Source organism: Rhinatrema bivittatum, chromosome 7, assembly GCF_901001135.1.
Source record: "Rhinatrema bivittatum chromosome 7, aRhiBiv1.1, whole genome shotgun sequence".
Classification (NCBI taxonomy): Eukaryota; Metazoa; Chordata; class Amphibia; order Gymnophiona; family Rhinatrematidae; genus Rhinatrema; species Rhinatrema bivittatum.
Genome location: NC_042621.1, coordinates 122958025 through 122984737, shown reverse-complemented (window position 1 = coordinate 122984737; position 26713 = coordinate 122958025). Strand labels below are relative to the sequence as shown.

General features: G+C 42.8%; 1 protein-coding gene across 1 annotated transcript; it reads right to left on the bottom strand.

The window, feature by feature from the left end:
* Positions 1–2327: 2327 nt before the first annotated feature.
* Positions 2328–21394, bottom strand: SCD (stearoyl-CoA desaturase). Its single transcript, XM_029609053.1, has 6 exons — positions 21259–21394; positions 20879–21143; positions 15036–15166; positions 12977–13182; positions 7515–7747; positions 2328–5778 (listed from the first exon to the last, which is right to left on the bottom strand). Exons 2-6 carry the CDS (start codon positions 21123–21125, stop codon positions 5579–5581), a joined length of 1017 nt encoding a protein of 338 aa, XP_029464913.1. The 5' UTR covers positions 21126–21143; positions 21259–21394; the 3' UTR covers positions 2328–5578.
* Positions 21395–26713: the final 5319 nt, after the last annotated feature.

Sequence of the window (26713 nt, the reverse complement as noted above, 5' to 3'; positions counted from 1 at the left end):
GTGGAATATAAGTTAAAAAATATTCCTTACCTGCTGTCATACTGTATAGCAGTGGCAGGAAGAGGGTTGGGAGGTTGAAGGAGAGGAGTGATAAGAACAAAACAAAGGGAGGGAAAAGAAGCACGACCCAGTGATACTGCAGGCCATGGGGTAGCCAGGTTGGTATCATCCAGGTCAGGGCCGGCAGACTGGTAGGTACTGTTCAGCAATGTGATAAGCAGAAAATACCAGGTAGATAAGCAGAGCATGACCCAGTGACCCAGCAGGTAAGGGATAGCTGGTTTGGATCCTACAGGCTTTTAGTCTCCATAAATGATGCGGGTTGATGGTGGCAGCTTGGTGTTAGCCACATACTATTCAGCAAGGCCACAAGGATCTAGGAAGCCACATGTTTGAACAACAGCCTTACTAATTTTGGCCGGGATTCATCATTCTTCGCAGAGTGATGAATCCTGCGAAAATGGGGGGGGGGGGGGGGGGGGGAGAGCGCGGGCCTGCGAAAGCCCGCAGCCTTCACACCATGGTGGTGTGCTGGCTTTAGCATCAAATAGCACCACTGTGAAAGGTGCTGCTATTCAGTGCGCTACTGCCGACGATAATTTTAGTAACATTATCGCCGGCAGCAAAGCTCCGCCGACTCCGTCCCCTCCCCGTCCCGACTCCTCCTTTCCCCCCAATTTGCATTATATCACATGCGAAAAGGCTTTAGAAAATAACCCCCTTTGATAGCTGTTTAGATTATTACAAATCCTGGTGTTAAGACATGGGAAATAGGGAACAGGGCATTGGATTAAGTATGGGAACTTGTTTGCTCATCTACCCAGTGTGGTAGAGAAACAGAGTAAGACAATGATCAAGCTTTTATGACTGGGATATATCCTAGCAGTGAAAACTGGGATAACTGGGCAGACTGGTTGGGCCACTTGGTCTGATCTGCCAATATTAACCTGTGTTTGTGAGTGTTTCTTCACTTTGGTCTATCATCTGTTTGCCTTATTCTCAGCTTTTCTATGTCCTGCTCATTTGGACGGTAACTTTCAAACTGACGCGCATGCACAAATAGACGTGCCAATTTTATATCAACACGTGCATGTGCGTGTGAATCCTGCCTTGAGCGCGTAAGGGAGGTGGATTTTAGTAGGTTCATGCAGCAGCATAATAGGCCGATTTCCCAGTTCCCTCCAAGTTCTTCCCAGTAAAGGAGTGGACTTCCTAAACCTCCTACCTAACTTGCCTCCCTTTTATCCTACTAGCCCCGACCCCTAAAACCTCGCTGACTACCCTTTTTTATTTACCTTCTTACACGCTGTCCATAGATGAAGTAAGTTATGTGGTTGTGGGATCCCGGTGCGTGCTAGTGCGCGTAACTGACTTCATGGGTGCAGTCCCAGACCGCCCATGCCCAGTCCAGACCCCGCCCCCTTTTTGCCAAACCTTATTTATCCACATACCAGGAGATACGCGCATGGCTAAGGGCTTCTTAAGATCTGCACGACCCAGTCACGCACGTCCCTCCTGGATTTTCCGTGCAAATAGCTTTTAAAATTCACCCTTTTGTGTTTTAGATGGGTCCATTTTGGTAGAAATTTAAGTTCAGCATCTTTTATTATTGTGACTTTTTGTTTTCTTTTTAATTTTTTCTGCAAGTAGCCTACTCCTAGTCATGCTGTATTCATAATTTAAATGTACATAGGTGCTGCTGTCTCCTTTCCTGAGCTCATCCTTTGGTTCCCCATGCTATATTCACTCTTTCGGCATATTTAAATGCTATTAGCCTTGGTTTATGATAAATGAACCTTCAACAGGCCACTCCTAGGAGTGACAATGTACAAGGATTTTTTTTCCAGCAGTATACTATACTGTACTTTTACAGTACATGAGGTAGCTGGTGCAAGCCTATTTGGCATCCTAGGCCTACCCTCAGTTATTCACATATCCTTACCTATTGGTGGCAACTCCAGCTAAGTGTTCTCTCCTACCCACAGCTCTGTCTTCAGGACACTGCTTCCTTCTTTGGTACAACACCCCTCTGGACCTCGTGCTGGCAGGTGTTTGCTGCTCCAAAATATTGGCCATCTAGGCGACCATCTAGTTTATCTAATGAAAGAACCAGTCCTGCACTGCGTCCTGAAAATAACTTAATTAGCCTTAATTACACTAACAATGAAACCACAGTAACTTGTTTGTCAAAGGAAGAAAATGTAAGCCAAAGAGAAAAATGTTGATTTTATTTTGGTGGGGGGGGGGGGGGTCATTATTGCCCACTAAAGTAACTGAATGTATATTAAGATCATGTTGCGACATTTGCTCAAAGAAAGATCTCAGAATCAACCTTCCTCAAAAATTTTATTCCGAGCACATACAATTTAAGGACCGTACAACCACACTCCAGTCCCACATAATTTTGAAATCATTTGTTTATTTTTTAAAACGCAAACAAATACAGCAGTGCAAACTGAAAATCTGCTAACACCTTCTCTTCTCCTCCCATTGCAGTAAAACATGCAATTTAAATTTCAACACATGGAAAGTAAATTTAAAAAAAAATTAAATCAGCAGTCCATCTTGGCTGAAATTTGTTCCTAGATGAGGAAGCTCATGGTCTGTGCGTAAACTAGCACAAGCCCTCTCTAAGCGCCATTCTCCCTTAGTCTGAAGAACTTGTAATACAAATTTCAGTGGTGACTTCTAGAAAAGTTCAGCCTGTGCAGAAACCCGTCATCATGAGCACAGCACACACAGCAGCATAGCTGGGTACTGTCTAATGTACAAAATTGTGGATTTCTGGAGAGACGTGACTGAGCACACCACCATATCAAATAGATTTTGGACAGCTAGCTATAGTTTGGCTGTGCCCGCTGACCTAAGGCCAGACAGTTTACTGCGGAATATGCAGCTGGACTCCTAAGCTCCCCATCCTCTCTTGCTAGGAATAAAAGCAGAGGAATGTTAGTTGTTTTACTTGACTGTATTTTAAGCATTTTTTTAAGGTGGGTTTTGTTGTTTGTTTGTTTTTTATTTGGCCAGTTTCAGTTGTGGCATTGACTTCAGTAGGAATCTAGCCAGTTGCAGTGGGAAACTGCCAAAATTAGGCAGTGTGTATCCACTGCATAAAGGGGTGCTCATTCCATAACAAGATTTTCTTCTCCCTGCTCTTGGTGGACAGGATGTACTTCAGTCCTGAGTGCTAATGCCATGAGTCAGTTATAGAAACCCCTCCCGTCAGCAGTTAGAGAGCAAAGCTCACCTCTAATGGACAACCAGTAGAAATTTACTGTGTGTGTGTGTGTATATATATAAATATATATACATATATATATATATATATATATATATACACACACACAGACACTTTACATAGAAATATATTAAATTGACATAGTGGCTGCTCGATTATTCCTGTACCTAGCACAATGCAGTTATGATCTCACTGACCAGTGTGTAAGCAGCTGACTTGGACTAATCATTTCTCCTTGGCCAGTGATGATCTGTTGTATCATTCCATTTCCTAGTACAATTACAGAGTTGTAAACACAAATATGAAGCTTTTAAAAAAAAAAAAAAGCTCACTTGGAAGTTTAATGATTGAACAAATTAAGATTTATAAGACTATTGTTAAATTAGTATAAATTACTTCTACCAATATTCAACATTGGTGTAGTGCTGCCAGATGATCAAAACAAATCTGTATAACTCCATGCAGTACAGTATCAATCAAGTTGTTATGGTGAATAATTTGAGAAAGGTGTCTTGTTTGTTTTTTTTGGCAGCAAGTGGAAATTCTCTGATAAATTTGTGTGCATATTGGCAATATTTCCTTCTGCACTATCATGGGTGCAGGCAGATGTGTGTCAAACTTATTTTAAGCTGGGAAAAACAGTGAGATCATTAAGAAACATAAAATGCAGCTGCTAGGGCATCTGCAGCCTGTTCAGTTTCAATCCCTATGAAGCTGTGTTGCAGACCTTGTTTCAGGAACCTCCAGCAGCCCCTGAGCTCGTTACAGGTCGGCTCTGAAGGAAGATTCCTTTAACTAATGTAAGGGCAACGATGAAAAGGGAGGAATAACTCTGCTCTCAAGCACTTTGGGAAAGCAGAACCAAACAAACATAAGAAAACTGCAGCTCTTTCTCCCCTCAAAACAGAGGCCATTACATCAGCTGTGAGCCTTTTGGCATAGATGTGAAATGGAGGAGTGGGATGGGTGATGACAAGTCTTGCAGTCTTATTGCAAGCATTCTCCCCCCCCCCCTGGAAGCAACATACTACAGAAGCTGCTGTTATAACATCAGCAAACTAGATTTTGGCTAGGTTTCTTTCCCATTTCATTTCAAAATGTGTACAATGCTGGAGAGAGAACGTTTAAAGTAGAGTGGGTTGCTGTGTGCCTCTGTTTTGCATATCAGTACCCAGAATGCTTTTGGATGCAAGCTCCTGTACTACACCATGGCTGCTTTGGCTACAAACTGACCATGTGGATATGGCAGGCAGATGTGTGTCAAACTTATTTTAAACTGGGAAAACAGTGAGATCATTAAGAAACATAAAATGCATCTGCAGCCTGTTTAGTTTCAATCCCTATTAAGCTGTGTTGCAGACTATTTGTTTTGTGTTTTAGGAACCTCCACCAGACTCTGAGCTGGGGTTCGTATTTATTTTTTTGTGGGGTGTGGGCTACATTTTTTTTTTTTTAATTATATAACTACTTTAAACTAGTAGATCTAGAAGTCTTCCTTCTCCCATCACTTCCTGCCACACTTCTAACACCACAAATAATTTCCTTCCTTTTTCCACAGCCCTCACCTAGAATTTGTAAACTCATGGGCTGATGTACCATGCTCCATTCAGACAAGATCCAAGGAAATTCTTATACTGTTCACAACAGCCCTCTGACCCTTTGGCCCGGAGCAGAGCCCACCACAGACAAACTGTGCAAGCGCAGACTTGGATTATCTCCCTCGTTCTTTTGGGTTAAAAGAAAGCAACTTAAGAAACCGACTTCTTTTGGAAGAATCAAAGGAAGGGCCCGGGCAGAGTTTCCCCGCTGCAGACACACCTTCTTTTTAGCACAAAAGACTGTTAGTGGTGCTTATAAAGGCTTCTATCCCTGCTGAGGAGAGCCCAGATCCAGAAAGGCAACTGCAGGAAAAGGTTCAGTGACATAGATTTAGCTCTTTGGTTAACCAGACAGCAGAAATAAGATCTCCCCTCACTGGGCAGAAATATTTTATCCGTTACACACCAAGGAGAAATGAAAATGAGACAGAGAGAAAGAGACTATGAAAAATTAAATAAAATATGATGACAGAAGGAAAGAGTGAAAAGGAAGAAGAAACTAAGGATAGAATAGATAAAAAGGGAGAGAAGAAAAAAGTATAGAAGTGAGAGAAAAACATGAAATAGAGGGAAGTAAGAAATCTTAGCATCCTGAAGATGGCATTATAATTATTTTAAATACAATTTAAAAGAAAATACTGCTGGAACAGGTTAAAATCATCATCATCATCTTTAGCATCCCGATAGCTTTGAGTTTGATGTTTAAATAACACATGACAGCCAGACCCTTTTGCAGGGACGTTCAGCCGGTCCGATGGCTCCCATCGCCAGTGCGTAACCTACGGGCCAGGACAGCCTCTTTGGAAACCTTCTTGCAGCTGGTGGCTAGGCCCAGGAAGCACATAAAGTCAATAAAAAAGGTGGTGAAGTTGAAGTGCCAGCTAAACTCGCTGGTAGAGTAGTCGTAGGGAAAGGTATGGTGGTAATTGTGGAAGCCTTCGCCTGCAACAATAAAGCAAAATCAATATTGGAGGGAGACACAACTGGGTGCTGGACAATAAGAAACATAAGTGGAATTTCATGGCAATTACAACTATTATTTCTCTTAATTTACTTTTGAAACTCTTTCAGCTCCCAGGGGTGATAGATTGGTTCCAGGTCATGAGAAGGATGAGTCAGTCCTGGATTTTCAACTCCTGCTGCAAAATGTTTAATACTGAATTCCCATAATGCTTTACACAGATGAATAAAACAGGACGGACTCATTTTTTTTACACAAGATTTGGGGCCAATCGGTCAACCTTGCTGTGCTCTGTAATTCCTCCGGATGCCATATTTTGAAATGATTGGTGTGAATTAACCACAAATCCAAAAATGACATGCAGCACACAATGAACCAACCAGTTACCAATTGTATGATGTAACTTGTGATACAACAAGAAGTGCAGCTTATATTTGCTCTCATTCACTTTTTCTTAAAAGCACCAATATCCTTCTTCAAAATATCACCTTGGCTATTTGACTCTTTTTCTCACTTTATTCATCTTATTCCCAGATATCCCATTGTTTTTATACCAACAATTTTTCTTTTTTTTTAATAAAAAGATTTTCACCATTTCTTATGGCTGTGCCACATTTCTGTAAAGGTTCAAATTACGCTTTAGCTGTTTAGACCGTATTCATAGTTCAAAGGTATCTCTGTGCATTGGGCTCTGACAGCAATCAATATAGCAGTGCTCTGTATTTACTTAGATCAGTACTGGTGGCAATGGCAAAGTAGGTGGAGCTTTTCAATCTGTTAAAACAATTTCTCTCTCCTCATCTAATGAGATACAACTCAGTGATAAGTAAGTATCTCGGTCATTTGGGATGTTTTTCCAGCTGCTGGCCAAGTTAAGTTACTGTGCCAGGGTGAGAATGCCTTGCTTGGCTAATCCTGGGCAGGTTCTGGTGCTGCCACTGTCCAAGAATGTAAACTGAGCTGAGCAAACTCTTCCAGTGTCAATATTTTCCAGGTAATAGTAATGTGCCAAGTGGACAAAAACTACTTTGCGATTACCTTGGTACTTGTTTTTTTTAAGTGAGATCCCTCACATAGCAGACATTTAAGGGCACTGCAAGGTATTTTGATGTCCAGCTTTTGGGCATCTCAGGTGATGTTTAAGAGCACAACGTTTTCTTTTTTTTTTTTTTTTTTTAAAGCAGTGAACTTAAATCTAATATTGGTTAAAGCACAGGAAACTAAAGAAGTCCATTAATTTACAGATTACAAAAAGAAAGTTCCATGCAGAACCAATGGAGCCTGCTTGAGTTCCTCCGTGCATGTATGTGGATCAAAACAATCATGCCCATGTCAGAAGCCTCTGGGACCCCTGACATGTCCTGTAAACTCTGTATGCACAGGGCACACAGACAAGCCTTTTTTCCTTCAAAAATTAGGTTGATAATGTTGGTGCAGCTAGCAGCAGTACAAACTTTTTTCTTACATCACCTCACCATAAAAACTGGGACATTACAACCAGTAGTACTACAAGCATCCTCCATATTTTGTACTTTCTGAAAGCTTTTCCCTGTGAAAGCAACCCAGCTAGGCTTAGAAAAGCTTTTTCTCAACTCCATTTACATGCATCGCTTGTTAAATGTACTGCACCATGATTGGAGTAATTGCAAGACACAGGCTACAGAGAATGTTTCCAGTGCAATAACTGTACAGATTATTCTAACACATCAGTACATACCAATAGCACCAAAGGCAACCAGCAGATTCTCCCGGGGGTTGATGAACTGGTCGTATGGTCGGTACCCATATATGTGTGCTGCGCTGTTCACCAGCCATGTAAAATTCAGTACCAATGCGTAACGTAGGATGGCAGAGACATAGAATGCATTTTTCAAGGACTCTCCCCAGTAATACCATGGCACAACAGTTGGGAGGATAAAGCACATCAACACCACAGAGGTCTTGTAAAACCTTTCAATTGAAAAGAGAAAAAAGAAACAGGTGGGTCATGCAGCTCTTTGTAAACTGTTCCTAAGCTATGAATGTAATCCGTTCCTAAGCTATGTTTCCGATATGCAAGCCACCAAGTTTCCTTGGCACGTGTATAATAATTAGTTCCTTGTTAACTGTTCTAAGTTATACTGTAAAAATAAGCATACCACATCTTATTTACTGTTCAGTTCTATGTGAACCGATGTGATATCTCGATCGAATGTCGGTATACAAAAACAAACAAATAAATAAATAAGTAAATGAACGTGAAACATTGCCCGGTGTTTAGGAAAATGTAGCCCCCTATAACTGAGGCGACTTGCGGCCTTATTAATAAAGGAAACACACTTTTCCCCAGTCTATGTCAATGGAAAAAAAAATGTTTATGACTTTGGGCCTTGATATGCTGTGTTCTTTAGCAAAGGTGAGGTCCTATGAAAAAGAGGCACACTCTTTTGCTAGATACAAGTCTGTTGGGAAGATTAGGGATTTAAGGCAGGGCCGGTGCTTCCATTAAGCAAACTAAGAGTGCTAAAATTTGGGGGGGGGGGGAGGGAGGCAGCAAAATCGCACCAGCATGAGGCCCAGAGGGGTGCTGTGTCACAGCCAGCCCTACCAAAGCAGGACGTGTGTGCTGCAGCTGCTGCCGCTAGTAAGAGGGAGTGCCATGCTGGAGGGAAATTGGAGGAGGGGTACATGACCAAAGGTTCTCCTAAGGTACCAAATGCTCTTGCACCAGCCCTGATTTAAAGCAGAAGAGAGGTGCACAATTTAACTCTTTTGAAAATATATCCAGCCTAATGAAATGTTTGGCAAGGTAAAGCTGAATCAAATCCTCAAAGCATCCTAAACAGAGACATGTGCAGTACCAGTTGGAACTGGGCCGTGCACATCAGAAGTGACGGACGTGTGCCAGCACAGGCACCTCCTTTCAGGATCGGATTTAGGCATAGCCTCGGAGGCATCAAATTCTGAAGACACCACACAACTGTACCTTCCTCTGCCAGGGTCTGATTTCCAGGGGCAGAATCTCTCCCCTGCCCCGCTGTCTATGGGGCATCCTGAGCTCAGATTCAGCTCTGCCTCCTTTATTATCTATGGGGGGAGAAGCTCTCATCCGCAAGTCACAGTGCTGCAAGGACGGGACCCGGCAGAATGAAAGCCTCGAGGTTCTGCGTTGGCACACCGAAAGCAAGGTGAGAGAGGATGCACGCCCGCTTGCACCTCGGCTCTTTTATGCTACAATAATCATGGGAGCTGAGAACAGCTTTCTTCTCGGTCGCAGATGTACTGAAGCGATAAACCCGAATCGCTGTGCTGCTTTGGTAAACCGGCACCTTTTTGCTGTTATCAGTGCAGCATAGGCACCTTTGGTGAATCAGGAGCTTCATTTTCTTAAATCAAAAACAATGGCACAACCAGGTGGAAAGAAGTAAAATAGTCAGTGCCAATGAATCATGAAGTCAGCCAGCAAGCCGGAGCTCCAAAAGCAAATCGGCAGCTCTGGATCTTTAATACATTTCTATGGACTATGTTAATCGTTGCTGTAACCTGTTTGTTTCATCCTCATTATGGCTTTGGAGTTGTAATTTAAATGTAGGAGTGGAGTAGATGTCACAAATGGGCAGGGATGGGCTGATGTAACACACTGGTCTGTTCCCTACAACTTTAGCCAGAAGCAAGAAGGCTGGAGGAGCAGCTTGTAAATAACAGTTTGTGGCAAAATTAAAAATCGCACACAGTTGCTTAGTAAATGCTGCTATTTATACACTGTGGAGTTGCCGTATAAAATGAAAATTATGATACCACAAAGAAGTTGGTGTGGACGTTGAATTTATTCTGCACATTTTTCATTGGTTGCTGTGATTATCTGTGTGCAGTAGTGCTTCTGTCTGCAGTTTAGTAGCATTATATACATCTTTATTTGTTCTGGCTGAAACCAAAAATGTCCAGCTCTGTTAATTTTCCTTCAGCTTTTTCAACACTGTTAGGAATGCTCATCTGTTATTTTCTATGTACTGATTCAGTAATGCAATCTCTTGTAGACAAGTAGGAGGAAGCGAAGGAAAGGAGTCCACTAGTTTCCTCCTGCTCCTATGGGTTTGCAGCTCAGTTGGACTGGAGATGGGATCTGGAGCCTTTAGCCTTCTTTTACAACTACCCGGGGTACTCCACTCCCCCCTCCCAACTCACTCCGCCCAGTCACTGCAGGACGTTTCAGCTGGAGAACTTCCGAAACCCTACAATCATGGGTTCTAAATCCAGCCACTAGGTGTCAGCGTTATGCGATGACTGGGACTCCCCTTCTTCCCAGGGGGCGCTCAGTTCTGTGTCTCTGCAGTATCCCCAACCCCAGCCAGCCAGAGGGGCAGAAGAACGAACCTGGGAATCGTACCCAGAGGCTCCTAATAGCTATACGGTGCTGAAACTTAGCCATCGAGTTGGCCCGTTTTCCAAAACATTTTCAAGCCATTTTGTAACCTCTAGTTGAAGGGTTCAGAATGTTTTTATAGCAGAAGATTTCATCCTCCTACTTTGGCAATGGCTGTCACAAAAACTTCTGTCCTCAGTAGGGTCCTGTTGCAGATCATTACTACCACTCCTCCCTTGCTCTGAATATGGTGCAGGTTCTCAATTTCAGCCAAACGTTCAAGAAGGGACACTCCTCAGTTCATGCCTCAGACCCTATTCTTGGATTTTAGCCAAAAGGCCAAGAAGCAACATTCATTCACCCATGTGCTTGGTATCGTGTGACTTAGCTGGCCGTATTCCCAGGCATTACTTTATTGTGTGGTTTATTTAGAATTATGCAATTCCTTTGGGGGTGGGGAATGGGTGCTTGCAAAGACACAGGGAACTCTGACAATTCTTCCTAATTGATTTTTGCAAAGCCTGCTACAGAGTCTTAGAAAATAGCTGATGATAACCTCTTCAGCAATAGGGAAAGGCAAGATTTATGTGTTAGCTTTAGTTCTACGAGTTGCTATAGGCCATAATACCATAGCCAAAAATTCAAACAAAACAAAACACAGATTATAAAAGCTAATTCATCACCATTCACCAACTAGTCACACTGCAAAATGACCACTGGTCATTCAAACATAACCATCTTCTATTTAATAGTGAAAAAGAAAAACAAGACTATGTATTAGCAATATCTACAGTCAAAATGTGTTCTTACAGACTGATTGCCTTCACCTAAATCTGAGACTTAGGTAAACTGAAAACCCAAAGATATTCAGCCATCATTTGATCACCCGTGTTTGAAGAACAAAATGTTTTCAGATTTTAATATCCCTTAGTTTTGATTTGCTTTGAGCATGTTGTCTTATTTAAGTTTGTTTAGATGGGTTGTTTTCTAAGGTGATATATCTTGGTTGTTTTCCAAGAGGGTTAGTTGTCCTCCTTGTTTTGCTTAAAGGGATTCCTCTGTCCATTCAGAAGTCTCACAAACTGCTATGTTTGAGACCAAAATAGGAAGATGATTAGGAAGGTGAAATAAACAACTTTGAATAGAGAGAAGGCATGGCCTGACCTAAGTTTTTGAATAGACAAACTAGGCATGTGCTTAAAGAGCTGTCTAGAAGTGATGCTGTGGAAGTGCTGAAGGAGAGCTTTCATTTTTGGCAGGGGATTTCCTTCCCCTACTCCATCCTCTGCTTGGCCAAAAGTTCCTCCCTACTCCAACATAAGTGTGAGTGCCCCCTTCCCATGCCACTAGAAGTTAAGAATAGCTATAACAACATAAGAAGTTTCCATCCTGGGTCAGACCGAGGGTCCATCAAGTCCAGCATCCTGTTTCCAACAGAGGCCAATCCAGGTCATAAGAACCTGGCAATTACCCAAACACTAAGTATATCCCATGCGACTGATGCCAGTAACAGCAGTGGCTATTCCTTAAGTCAACGTGACTAAAAGTAGTTTTTGGACTTCTCCTCCAGGAACTTGTCCAAACATTTTTTAAACCCAGCTAAGCTAACTAACTGTTTTAACCACATCTTCTGGCAATGAATTCCAGAGCTTAATAGTGAGGAGTGAAAAATAATTTTTTCCTTTTTGTTTTAAATGTATTACTTGCTAACTTCATGGAGTGCCCCCTAGTCCTATTATTTGAAAGAATAAATAACAGATTCACATTTACCCGTTCTAGTCCTCTCTTCTCCATGTTCAACAGCCCTAACCTCTTTAGCCTTTCCTCATAGGGAAGCTGTTCCATCCCCTTTATCATTTTGGTTGCCCTTCTCTGTACCTTCTCCTTCGCAATTATATCTTTTTTGAGATGCGGCGACCAGAATTGTACACAGTATTCAAGGTGCGGTCTCACCATGGAGCGATACAGAGGCATTATGACATTTTCCGTTTTATTAACCATTCTCTTCCTAATAATTCCCTACATTCCATTTGCTTTTTTGACTGCTGTAATAAAGCTAGCCCTGGCATGGTTGGGTAGCCATGAAACAATTTGGTAAGTTTTAGAAGTACAGTTTTAAGTAGAGTGAAAGGGAAACGTGGCTGGAGAGCAGGAGGAGAAGCATAGCCGAAAGAGCGGCAAAACAAAGCTCAGCTCCTTACAACAAGCACAATCTAACAACATGCCCAGATGCAGTTCAGTTTAGATACTGTACACCCACAGACCATTCAGTATATGTACCAAGGGTCTTCTGATCAATATAATGTACAGGATCCAAAAACAGATACGAATATACATTTGAAAACAAGATATAAAGCCTGTGCCTCTGAAACCCTTTCCCTGTAGGTGCATAATACTTTTTACTACTATTGATCTGCATTCCTTTTTTTTTCTTATTTTACATATTAAAAATAAATTTTGGAGCAGCACTACTTCTAAGGTGCTTCTGCTAGTTTGACTACTCTATGCCCATGCATGTCAAGGCACCGATTTAGCAGTAAAAGTAGAGCATGTATGTATGCAGAGCATCAGGGAGCTGTGAGAGTTATACTAGACTAGATGCTCAGAATCAGTGAGAACACCTGGAGGAGGCTCCCAGTAAGGCTACACATCGCCATGGGCTTAAAGAGAAGGTGCTTTATAAGATGGCAGGCATGGGCACAGTAGCGTTTTAAATAAGCAGTGTTTAAACATAGCTTCCTAAATGTTACCTATGGGGAAAATGTTCATCTACCAACACATATAATGCTTAATGGGGCGACGTCATTTTCTAGTGAGAAAAGGTCAAAGTGGCTCACCTTCTCTGGAACATAACAGCTTTGTCAGCCTTTAGGTCACTGAGGTCCAGCTTGCTTCCCTTCTCAATCACATCTGGGTGTTTGCGCACCAGCAGCCAGCCAATGTGCGAAAAGAAGAAGCCCCTTGAAGCATTGTGAGGGTCTGCATCTGTCTCGGAGTATTTGTGATGGACACGATGGTCTCGGGCCCACTCATAGACATCATTCTGAATAGGAAACAAGGTTGATGCAAGAGGAAGATAAAGATTGTTAGTTCAATAAATTTACTGCACTTCACGTGTATCACCCTTCTGGTTATACAACCACATACTTTATAACTGGTGTGTGCTATCAGCCAAATTAATAATAAACTACCATAGACCCCACTGTTGTGTGTTAATTCCTAACATCTATGTGCTGTGTTAGATAACATTTGCAGGCCATACTAGATAGGTGCAATTACAGAAGGGAAGGAGGAACCAAGAATCATTTCAAAAGCCTTGATTTGGTCTAAACTCAGTTGGTGAATTGGTGTACAGCATGTCAGAGATAGAGGTTCAACAACTATCTTATCAAGCATTTATACAGTTAGTTACCTTCTGATTGACCAATGCCAGTAATAGGCTCCATAGGTTCTAGAAAGCGTATTGAGCTCTGTTGCTTCAAACCCATTTGCCAGACTGGAGGATTTGGTTTAGAATGTAAGAGAAAATTATGCAATCTGTGCTTCCAAGCAGACAATCTTGGTTCCAAACTTGGTCCAGGCATATAAAGCTGGTCCAAGCCAACAGTTCTACCAAGAAAACATTCACAGGTCCTGGGCAGAGGCATGGCTGAACCTACTACAACTCTATGTCCTATTTGGTATCCTACCAAGTACTTGTGACCTGGATTGGCCACAGTTGGTAACTGGATATTGGGCTTGATGGACTCTTGGTCTGATCCAGGATGGCAGTTCTAATGTAATAGTGACCAGCCAAACAAAACTGAATGTAGTTCAAAGTGAGCTGCCTCCTGTTCCCTCAGTCAAAATTCTGCAGTACTTCATCTATATACCAGAGGAATATGGTTGGGGGCGGGGAAAGTAATAAATGATGGTTTTCTGGATAATAGCTGAAAGGGAAGGAGTAAAGAGGGAAGCAGTGCATGATCCTACCTGATAACAGATGTTTGTGAAGGCAGAAAGCTTATAGGCTATGCACGCGACAGAAAATGCCGATGCAATATCAGTGCGTAAAAAACGTGCATCTAAACAGGGATGCACAATGGGTCATTTGTGCATCCCTAGCACTCGGCAATGGGCGCCCAGGAGAAGTGGCTGCATGTCTAGAACAGCCTGGCCAGAGCATCCTCCCCACCATTGGCAGGGCTGTTCCCAATTGGTTCTTTTCACTGACACATAATATTAATGTATTCACTCCTTCACTTACTGCCAGCAGGGGTTCCGATTGGGCCAAACCTTGGAGTTGCTACTTTCTGTGGTTCACCCTATGAGAAACCACAGAAAGGGGGATTTTTTTTTTGTTAAACCCTTGAGCGGCACATAATTCTGCTTTCTGTGGTTCCTCCTTTTAGTATCAGGACAATACCAATAGGAGGAATCACAGAAAGCAGAATTTTTGGTTTTTATTGCCAGTCATTGAGCGCAGCATGCTTTAATACTTGCTCTCGGGCAGGTGTTAAATTTGCAGGATTAAAATGAGCACCATGGCCGCATGGCAATTTTTTGCATTGCATGTGATTTTTTGCATTGCATGTGATGAACACTATTAGCTACATGCTCGATTGGATGTGCGGTTTGGATGCGCTAATCCCAGTATTGCATCGGGGGTAATTTTAGAGCATCCAAAATGCATGTCCAAGTGTGAATAAAGCTATGAGCTCAGCTGAGCGCACTATATTGCATTGGCTTGATTGAGAGCAGCTGTATAGGTTGACTATATAATGAGTGTGAACTAGCAGAGGGATCATGCAGGAAATGCTAAATGAAATATACAGAAATAAAAGCAAAAAGCTCAGGTCTACAATGCTGAGCACCTCAGTAACACCTGCTGCAGGCTAGGCAGGAGATAGTTCTTACCTGAAATGCCATAGAATTGGCTATGACCAGAAAAATTCTCAGGGGCAGCTTGGCTTTGTAGGATCGGTGACTCCATAGGCGATGAGCTCCGGCTGTTACACCTAGGGCGCTGAACAGAAAGCAGTACAGCACTGTACAGAAAGGAAAAAGGACATTGCAGATTTGTTAGCATCTCAGTAGACTGACCCAGGAATACAGAATTCTTTCATTGGATGATACTAAATCAAACCCCAGCTCAGACAGGGAGTCACTGAAGGTCCATGGCCTTTGTGCAATGGTTTGGGGCTTTCTGAATTAAATCGTATTCCCAGTAATCAGATGGCCAAATCGCCAAAAGCACCATCACAACCTTCCACAACTGGCAATGAGAAGGGAGCATAAACACCAAACTGTTAGTCCTGCAAGCAACGCTTTACAGAGCAGGGTTGAAGTGCATGGGAAGAGAAGTGTGTGGGAGAAGCTTGTACCAGGGAAGTATGCAGAACTGCACACTCAAGAAAATATTTGATTTTACTGAGAGTCTCCCAGCCTTCAACTAACAACCTTGATTTTTTTTTTTAATTAACACTTTCCTGGCAGTATGTGTAAAAAAAATAAGTAAAATTAGAAAGTAGTAGTAATTTACCCTGATGCTGCCTGGGTTGTACCTACTGCATGATGGGGAAGTGTACAAAGGTTTGCACTACTGTGGCATGTTCCGCACCTCTCTCTGACATACATTAGTGATTCAGCAGTCTGAAATATGCCTTTGTAAGACTGGAGATACTGAACCTGCCCATGTGCACTGCCTCAATGTTAATATTTAGGTACCTGCTAATTATAATAGTTTGGATTTATTTAGCATTAGTCATCCAAACAGGATCCTGACTAGCTTGGAGGTGACAAGGATGTGCCTACCAATTTTTTTTCACCTGATCCATGTGAAACCTTCAAAAAGGAGAAGAGATCACATTATTAATACCAAGTTGCAGCCAATTCGGATAAGGAAAGGCATAAGGAGAAAAAGCAAAAAAGGGCATTCTTTAAATCGGTGCTTTTCAACCTAGTCCACAGGGCACACCTAGCCAGTTTTTCAGGAACTCCTGACTGGTTAGGACTGGGTTGAGAAGCATTGGTCTAAATTCATACACAGAGTTCATGGCTGACAACAACTAGATTCTGATTCTTTCCAGGAGATCGCCTAACCCAGGTCACAGACTTGTGGAGATGCCATAAAAAAAACAAAACACGATTTCAACATGTGATCCAGTCCTTTATTTTTAACTCTTATCTTGATTCATTTGACAAGTCCCAGAATGCACTGCATAAGAATAAAAAAAAAAAAAGACACAACACAGCCTTAACACCATGGTTCAACAATTCTTCACAGCCTGATGCCAAATGGCAGGCTTGCATCTATCCAGTACATAGCTAGCTGTAGCCCCTCTAATAAAGAAAATCAAAAGCTCGACTTGTTCTTATGAGATGTCTTACGGTCATGCTTTGGGACACCTGCTACTGAATGCAAAGCATCAGTTCATTTGCTTTGATTAGCAATCAAATGTTGAAGGCGTGGACCCTTGGACCAAAGTGGAGTTGGCGCAACCTGCAGGTCCCCACTGTTGACTGGCAGAATCGGATGAGGCAGAAGCCTGGCTGGAGCTTCACCTATACCAGCCCATGTTCCTCTTAGGTTGAGCTCTTGGGTGCCAGCAGGTCTTAAGTGAAGGCCTCTGTTGAAGACTTGGAAGATCCGTAGGTGATGCAAAGACAAGCAGGTGAGGTCTCAGACAGGCCAGGGTCAGGGCAAATGGCGATCAAGAATGTCTGGTGGTCAGGCAGTGGTCAGTGGCAGGCGGCAATAAAGACAAGTCCAAGAAGTAAGCCAAGGTCAAAGCCGAAAATCTGTCCAAGGGAAAGTGGGACAGACGAGCAGGGCAGGAGGATGAGGAGCAACACAAGAGGCAAGGCATATTGAAGCCCGAAGACGAGACCAGGAACTGAAGACAGGATAGGAGAAACGGTGAGGTGACTCACACTACACAGCAGTAGGAGATTTGTTGCTGAAGCAAGGAAGTCCGGGTCTGGAGACCTTTTATAGGCCTTAGCTGGATGATGTCATTGGCCTGCGCCTTGGGGCTTTTCCCACCGGGAGACCTCTAAACTTGTCAGTGTCAGCCATCGTGCACCTAAGGGCAGTGCATTGGTAGGCCGATGGTGGCGTCCAGCCACGAGGGAACCTGGTGGCGTATCACTGTGAAGAGGTGCAGGACCTGGAGCAGCAGAGGGCAGCATCCTGCTGCGAGCGCGTCCCTCCTTGACCGAGGCCCGGACTGGGAGGTGAAAGTGGCGGTTTGTGGGATTAGCGGCGAACCACTGAATGCAACATCAAAAGACCTGCTAATGGAGACTAAAGTTTAAAGTATATCTGACCTCAGTAAAAGAAAGGAAAAAGGGGACCCAGGACTAGGGAAACAGATGAGCTTCCCTGGCTCAATCTTATTTTATTATTTATTTGACAATTTTTATATACCGACGTTCTGGTAACAATGTTACCAATCACTTCGGTTTACATGGAACTTAGAAATGACTTAACAAGAATGTCTTACAGAGAACAGGGTCACTTGCCAATGGTCACTATTTTTATGGTTTTCCAATTATAATGGTAACTCCCAACACCTCTGGCTAAGCACCGTTTGGGGTAGATTTTCAAAGGGTTGCGTGCGTAAGATATGGGCGCAACCCCCAAAAACCTACCCCTGCCTCCCCCTGCGCGCGCCGAGCCTATCTTGCATAGGCTCAGCGGCGTGCGCGTGCAGGCCCCAGGATGCACGTATGTCCCGGGACTTGCAAAAAGGGGTGGGGTGGTCCGGGGGGTGGGGCGTGGCCTGAGCCTCCAGGCACAGTGGCCATTTGCCGCTGTGCCCAGGATCGCGGGCCGGCCTTCGTTTCTTCAACAAAGGTAAGGGGCGGGGGGGGGGGGTTCTAGGTAGGGCTGGGAGGCGGAGGGAATGGAGGCAGGCTGCGCGGCTCGGCGCTCGCAAGTTGCACAATTGTGCACCCCCTTGCACGCGCCGACCCTGGATTTTATAACATGCGCGCAGCTGCATGCGCATGTTATAAAATCGGGCGTAGATTTGTTCGCGCTGGGTTGCGCGAACAAATCTGCGCCTGCGCGCAGGTTTTAAAATCTGCCCCTTAATTTTTACAGGAAAGCCACCTGGGATCGGCTTCATTACCCATGCCAGTCTTGTTGGATCTTTGTTTCCTCTTACCCGGGGAAGAGCGCAACAGCTCCCAAAACATTGCCTTGACTTGGCAAGAATCTTGAATCCTATTTTTTGTAAATGCTATTGCATTGCTACATATTGCATTGCTATTGCTGCCACTATTTTGTGAATTTCACTGAAATTTTCAGCAATATCTCCGTGATGAATTCTTGGCAAAAATGAATACCGAAAACTTCTCACAATTCCAGAAATCTCCAGAAAGAATTTTTGAAAAACACCCACGGAAACATTCTGCTATTTCTTGGGGGCCTATGCATGAAAGGTTAACAGGCACCCAGAATACAGGGCTATGCACTAAAGTCCTAGGATGCACACTAAAGAGGACCCTTAAGATATTAGCATGTATGCGCTATAATTAGCATGCAAGCACATGTAAAAGGAAGAGACATCAGGTGCAAGTTAGGCTTTAGTGGTAACACAGCTGCTAACTTTTTTTTTTTTTTTTTTTAAATGTGCATGGTTTAAAGGAATCTACCACCAGGATGTGTTGTGGGTTGCAGATGGATAAGATGAACAAAAGCTGGCACTATAAAACTGTATCCACATCTTCTCTTTGAAAAAGAAAACACCAATACGCACTTTAGACCCTCCTGCACAAGTTCATGTTTATGGACACAATGAAAATGACTTTTTTGACTAAACAGCTTCCCTCTGCTCTTGCACTTTCAGCTCCTGCTCAATTAGAACCAGGGCTGGGATCTGGCAAATATGAGCCTTTAGTCACAACTACCTTGGATCTTCCCCTATTTTATATCCTCCGACCCTCAACATACCTAGTCTGGTTTTGGCAGCAATGATTCTGGGCCAGGGCCATGAACCAGGGCGCCTTCTAGAACCCTGCAACTCATGAGCTTTATACTTTCTGTAGAGCTTTGGAGCCCTCATGGAACTGAAGCCTCAACCAGGGCTTCTACGTAGCACAATCCTCTTGTCCATGCAGGGTACCATCAGGACCTAGGTCAGCCTTACCCCAAAAACTACAGGGTGCTCATAAAGGGTGTATGGTGAAATGCCAGTGCCCTTCGGTCAAGGCTGGCAGATTTCCCACCCTGCATTCGGAGGGATGGATGTAGCTGAGGCACTATATGATGCCAGTCCTCCCTTTAGACTTTCCTGGCTAGCTGAGGGTATGGGTGAGTCATCCTGGCTGTGTATGGCCATAGCCTCCCTACTTAATTATACAGATATCAGAGGTGAGTGCTTTTTAATCTAGTTGTCTCTCTCCTGAGAAGCCTTTTTCTCTTTCTTCTCTCTCCTGGGCTCCAGATCTGTCACTTTTTCCCATAGCACAGACAACCAGCCCTATATGCCAGGCTTATTTTTATACAGGATTGTAGGAAGGAGGCAGAGCACTGAAGAAAAGAGGATGCTGCATACTCAGTTTAGCATGTGCATGCTATTTGCTATTTATCGAATAGGCAGATATAGAAAGGAGACACCATACGTCTTGTATTGGTGTGTGTGCTAAAGAGCACCTGCTACTGAAGCACTTGCTTTGTTTGCATGTGCAAAAATGTCATGCACTGCCCCTTAAGTGGTGCTTCAGGGTGAACATTGAGCAGTTTAGCAGGTGCACATGACAAGTTTACTGTGCATCTTAGTGCACTGGCCCCAGTATCATTATTTTGAATTTTCAAAAAGGGAAACATCCACAAACTTTTTTTTTTATGTGCAGGTGCCTTTTGAAATTAAAAAATAGTTAACCGACAGTTAACGGAGGCCCTGCTTCCTCCTCACCTGTGCAGCTGTTCCTCTTTTCACAGTCTCTCCCTTTGACCTGCCTAACTCTGGATGCTGCTTTCAGCTGCCATTCAACCTTTCCAATTCAACAATATTCAGAGGAACTGGTGCTACATTACAGAATGGCCCAGCAATAGATCAAGAAAGGACAGGAGCTAGATTTCTGTAAAATCCAATAGGGTCTAGAGGATCTGTGCAAAATCATTTGAAAAAAAAAAAAATTAAGGGGATCTTTGGAAATGCTGACTGTATCCAAGCGTAACCTTTGGGTTCCCTGTGTGTGGCTGATGGGTGACTTACTATTCCTTTCTCAACTCCGTGAATCTGCAGTCTGAAACTCAGGCTGTGGCCTGTTACTGATGTCAGACAAAAGGACAGTAACCGTGTAATACCAGCCTCTGCACAAAGGGAACTGTGCATGTGTACCTACCGTATATCATGGCAAGGACTGGCAAATTAAGATAAAAGTAAATACATGAAAGATTTAGACCCAATAAAATAATCCTATAAATCCAGGCAATATGATGCCATGTATTTTTGTAGAGAGTCCAGTAATACACTCTGCACAACATAGTACAATGGGATTAATTCTGAAATCATGAAGAAATGTAAGCTCTTTGGGGCAGTGTCACACAATCTTTTGTGCCCATTTGTTCTGGTACTTGTGCATTTATTTTCTTTAAACTTGTGTCTTCCTACATCCAGCTCCCTACTGGTATAAACTGCAGTTTATAAAGTAACAGTGTGAGAAGCAAAGGGCTGCAAATGAAATGAAACGAACCAAAGGATGGACTTCAGAAGCTGAGAAAGGAGTAAGGAGCTTGCCGTACTTACACCACACCCAGGTGAGAAAAGTTACAGATGGTAGCAGCAGCGTCCCGTACAAGGCTCCTACGTGCAGAAGGGACATAGCAATCACATTCCTCCATACTATTTTCATGGGGGGCTTCGGGCCTTCTTTCTCTCGGTAGTTCTCATCAAAGATGTCGTCCGTCATGACCCGGTCTGCTGTCATCTCCTCGGAGGCCGGCAGCTTTTGCTGTGTGGTTGTTAGGGTAGCTTGGCTTCCTCTGCTAATCATGTCAAAGTTCTAGGAGAGCTGGGGGAGAGGGAATAGAAGAAATCAAATCAGAGCCTGCAAGTGGGAAGAGAAGAAGCAGAGGAAAAAAAACAAAAACTTTTAGCAGCTACGGTTAAAGCAAAGAAAGTCCTACCTAGGTCAACCCGGGAAGCGCACAGAGATCTTCACTTCAAGACTTGCTGATGTTGCTCTCTCCAACTCGGATGAGGCTGGAGGGTATACGTTGTTCTTCGTGCCGTTGTCAAGGTCCTTTAATTTGGAACGCCTTCCTGGTGGAAGCAAGTAAGGAACTTAACTATTTGAAACACAGAAAGCTGAAAAGAACTTGGTTATTTAAATCATGCTTATGAATTATATTTGTATTGCTCATAGGTGTTTTGTATCTCTGGAAGTATGTGGTTCTTTTATGGAATTTTAGCTACATTTTGCTCTAAGTTTAGTTATCAAGCTAAAATTTTTATCCTTCTTTAATAATTTTTTTTAACATGTTTTTAACTGATTTATTGTATGTTTTGCACATAAACTGTTACCTTTATGTGCTTTAAATCACTTTGACTTATTTGAGAAAAGCGGTCAAACAAAAAAACAAAACTAAACCCTCTTTTTTCACAGATCTGTTATCTGTTTTAGCTCTGTGTTTGTTGGCCAAACTATATATTCTGCATTTCTGAGTTCTCACCAGCATTCCAGATAACCAGATATATATCCTGCAACAACATCCTATAAGACAAACAGTGGTTTTCACATTTCTCCTTAGGCCCACCCCTGCTCAGCTCCTCAGCCAGTCTGGTTTTCAGGCTCTCTCTCTAATGAATATGCATGAAATATATCTGCATACAATGGAGACAGGCTGCCACCCTTACCCCCCACCCCTCCCAAGCCAAGTTTGAGAGTCACTGCCATAAGAGATCCAAAAATCACATCACAGATTACTCCAGGTCATTAGGGAGAAGATAAACCAGTCCTGCTTCTGATCCCTTTCATCTATGGACTTTTAATTCCAATTTCTTCAGAGTCAAAGATGTAATGGGGGTGTAGAAATCAGCACTAGCTTAACCTGTCCCTCATTCCTACAGTACTGTTGTTTACTTCTAGTCCTTGAGGGCCATGAAAGGATCAGATTTTTTAGGATATCCACAATGATTATGCAAGAGATGAGGCAGGATGTTTGCAAACCTATCTCATGCATATTCATTACGGATATCCTGGCTAGGTGTGTCTCAAGCTCAGGGTTGAGAAACCCTGTTATCTAATCTAAATATTCACCAATGGGGAGGATCATTTTATCATAGTCAACTGACTCTGACAATGCAAACTCAAAACTTAAAACAGCATCACCTCTCACTGATTTTTGAAGTTTTATTTCTTAGAACTCTGTCAGAGCTCAGTTTTCAGTTCATGTTTTAGATATATCATAAAAAGATGCCCCACCCCCTTTCCCATATCTTTTAAAAATAATAAGGGGGGGAGATTAGCAACTAGGCCAGGGCTTCCCAAGCCTGTCCTGGTGATCTGACAGCCAGCCAGCCACGTTTTCAGGCTAGCCACAAAAATCTACATGAGAAAACATCTGCATAGACTGGATCTCCAATGTCTGCAACGTGTATCACATGCATAGTGCGGGTACCCCAAAAACCCAACGAGCTGTGAGGTCACCAGGACATGTTTGAGAAACCCTGGGTTAAAAGGACCTTGCTTCACCCTCAGGAAAAGCATTTCTTGCTTCTGAATTTTTTTTTTTTTTAATTAAATTAGAATTAATTTTTTCCTGCTCGTACCATCCACTCTACTCAAGGATTATTAAACCTTCCATCTCTGCGGGATGCATATCTAGATGAGACACGTGAGAGGGCTTTTCTACAGGTAGCCCTATCCTATGGAATTCCTTGCCTGTGTGTGTACATAATGTAAAAGGGACCCAAGGCATTTAAGTATGTACTAAAACCCTTCTTTTTAAAAGAAAACCACTGAATTGGGTAGCTAGGTGACCCCCTCCCCCCCTTTTTATCTCTTGACCATAGGAGTAAGCATCTTTTGCAGCATGCAGTTTTTTTTTTATGTTTTGTGGTTTAGTTCTTGATGAGCATTTGTTTAATGTTGGTTTATATATTTTTTGGGCCTGTATTCATCATTCCTTGCAGCTTTCGCTGCCATGAAAGGTGGTGCTATTCGGCGTGCTACTGCCAAGAATAATGTTAGTAACATTATCGCCGGCAGCAAAGACAGCACCAACTCCGCCCCTCCCTGCCCCGACTCCTCCCCTCCCCCTAATTTGCATTTTATCGCATGCGATACGGCCGTATGGCGTGCGATAAGCCTTTGATAAATGACTACCTTAATTTGTTGAAATTACAATTATTTTGCGTGTGTTATATTGTGCCTCCACCGCGAACTTCGGAGGGCGGGGATAACATTTTAAATAAAATTAAAAAAAAAAAAATCTTTTTGAGTGCTTTTCCCCCTAAAAGTAAATAAATAAATAAATTGCTTCTGTTCACTTTGTCTGTCTGGGTACACATTTTCCCCCAAACTATTCAACTTAAAGCAATAACATTTTTAGGATAGATATAGCTACATAAAATGAAGCCATAATAATGTCTAGCCCCACCCAAAAAAAAAAAAAATCTTATAGGTGTAGCCCATAAGTGGGGAAAAAAACTCTTAAAAAAAAAAATTACTCATACAAATTCCTCTGCAATTCTTTTCTTACTTGTTTTATATTTTTATAACAAATTATATACAGCTATTTACTCTTTCGGATAATAGAAAGACTAGGAGGCACTCCATGAAGTTAGCATGTGGCTCATTTAAAACTAATCGGAGAAAGTTCTTTTTTACTCAACACACAATTAAACTCTGGAATTTGTTGCCAGAGGATGTGGTTAGTGCAGTTAGTATAGCTATGTTTAAAAAAGGATTGGATAAGTTCTTGGAGGAGAAGTCCATTACCTGCTATTAATTAAGTTGACTTAGAAAATAGCCACTGCTATTACTAGCAATGGTAACATGAAATAGACATAGGGCCAAATCTTAAAATCTACGCGCAGGCGTAGATTTTATAACATGCATGCGCTGCCGCGCGAATGTTATAAAATCCAGGCTCGGTGCACGCAAGGGGGTACAAACATGTGCTCCTTGAGCACGCCGAGCCCGAGTGGGTCCCTGATGGCTTTCCCCGTTCCCTCCGAGGCTGAAATCGGAGCGGCCTCGGAGGGAACTTTTTTTCGGCCACCCCCCCACCTTCCCCTATCTAACCCACCCCCCAGCCCTAACTAAATCGTCCTCCCTACCTTTATTTCAAAAGTTACGCCTGCCCGAGGCAGGCGTAACTTGCGCACGCCGGCTTGCCATCCCCCAGCACAGGCCGCTGAGCCGGGGGATTCGGCCCCGCCCCCGGACCGCCCCTGAACCACCGCCACGCCCCCAGACCTGCCCTGGACTGCCCCCTGACCGCTGTCACGCCCCCTGGCCTGCCCCTTCCCACCCCTTTTTCGAAGCCCCGGGACATACGCGCATCCCGGGTCTTGCGCACGCCGCTAAGCCTATGCAAAATATGTTACGCGCGTAGCCTTTGAAAATCTGCCCCTTAGTGTTTGGATACTTGCCAGGTTCTTATGGCCTGGATCGGCCACTGTTGGAAGCAGGATGCTGGGCTTGATGGACCCTTGGCCTGTCCCAATATGGCATGTTCTTATGTTCTTAGAATAAGAGAACTTCCAATCTAAGTAGGTAGCTGAAGATCCCCAAAATATAGTGATTTGCTCAGAGTCAAATGGAGCATCAGAGGGCAGGATTTGAAGCTGGCTGTTGTGGGTCCCAGCCTATTACACTAACTACTAGGCCACTCCCTTGCCCTAGCTAGGTCCTCTGTATTATCCCTTTGTCCTCCATCTTCATCCTCGCTGATTAACAATAGGAACTCAGAAATTGTAATATAGAGAAGAATCATAATTAGAAACTGGAAAAGAATCTGAGAAAAAAAAAACAACTTCTGGATTCAAAAAATATATAATTATTTTAAAGAAAAACCAGCAAATAGCCAGCTAGTGCAAGTTCCCTTAAAATGGGAGAAAATGTTGATTTTTAACTTTGTCACCATTCTATAATTCCATAAAAGTTTATTAGCAGAGTACTTCCTTTCAGCTTTATGTAAAATATTTTCTACTAATCTGAAGAAAGAAGGGGATGGGAAAGAAATTGTCCAGATTATTTAGGTAGAAGATAGAATATCACTGCATCTCTCATTCAAAATTGACCAACTATGCTTACTTTTCAGCCTTTTTAATTAACCTTAGGCTAAGGTCCTAAGCCTAAGCAGAGAACAGTCCCATCTTGGCCTTTTGGCTGAGATTGTGAATCTGTATAATTCGGGGCGGGGTGTAGGGGGAGGGGAGTTTAATGCCTTATCAGGCAACTCCCACTAGTGACATTATGAAACTACTTGGACCCTGACCAAACATGGAAGATCAAAGCTTTTATTAACAAAACTGAAAAAACATCCTATTGTACTTCCCAAGGATTGCCTACCCCTGATTCTAGCTAGCATTCCTGCTTTGTTAGTTTGGCCCATTTAGTAGAAACATACAAATTATATTTATGGTTACAGCTTGGCTGTTATTAGCTGACAGAATCACTATTGTTCCTTGATACCAGTACACCATCCGTACCACACAACTATTGCTGTTTTTTAAGATGATTTTAATGAAAGAGGACCGTACCAGCAAAGCCTACCAGGAGTAATTCTAACAAGTATATTCACATTATATTTTATTTTTCTATGACAATGACCTATGACAGTGTCTCTTAAAAATAGACAAAACCGTATAAATGGGCTGCGATGGCATGTGGAGTGTTTAAAATTCTAAAATTCATTGTCAAGGTGTTTGCTTTCTTGTTGGCCCATTTTCAGTACAACAGTTCCATTAATCATCTCAGATAGCACAATGTATATAAATGCATCTGCATTTCAAGTCATAAAGTCTTGATAAGGATATAGATTTTTTAAAAATCTTTTTCTATATGTTACTAATGTAGGTTTTTGCTGCAAAAGTTCTGGTGCATGTCTCATGTTGGACCAAGCATACAGGGCTGCATTAGACTGGTAGAGACTCTTGATATCCTAATAAAAAGCTGGTAGTTGGAAAACAGTCAGCTGCTGCAAACACCCCAAAATCACTACCAAGGCTTGCTTCACTCACATACTGCTCCTGTTAGTCACCAGTAAGCTCCCTTTTATTCCAATCTTCCTTGCGGCTTTCCCTCTGCCTACTCAAAATCTCTCTTTGCAGGGAAGTACCAGCACCGAGCAGGATCTTGGTTCTTGAGTACCTGCTTACTATAAACCAACCTTGTCATGCACGGTTGTTATGACAGACGACACAACAGAGGAAAACTAAACATTGGGGCACATATACCAAAGGGTGTTTCCCATTTGATTTTAAAGGAAAAACAAAGACTTTGCACTTGTGGCCCCTGGCCCTCTGGGTTAGCCTTAGACCTAGTGGTGGCCATGTTTGAGAAGTGGAGACGTGAATAGATTTAAAACAAATCTTTTTTCACTCAGCGCATAGTTAAGCTCTGGAATTCAT

Coding starts and splice junctions, on each gene's coding strand:
- SCD (XM_029609053.1), bottom strand. CDS start 21,125: ATGATTAGCAGAGGAAGCCAAGCTACCCTAACAACCACACAGCAAAAG. Junction 15,167..20,878: donor TTTTCTCACCTGGGTGTGGT/GTAAGTACGGCA, acceptor CTTTCTGTACAG/TGCTGTACTGCTTTCTGTTC. Junction 13,183..15,035: donor CCAATTCTATGGCATTTCAG/GTAAGAACTATC, acceptor TTTCCTATTCAG/AATGATGTCTATGAGTGGGC.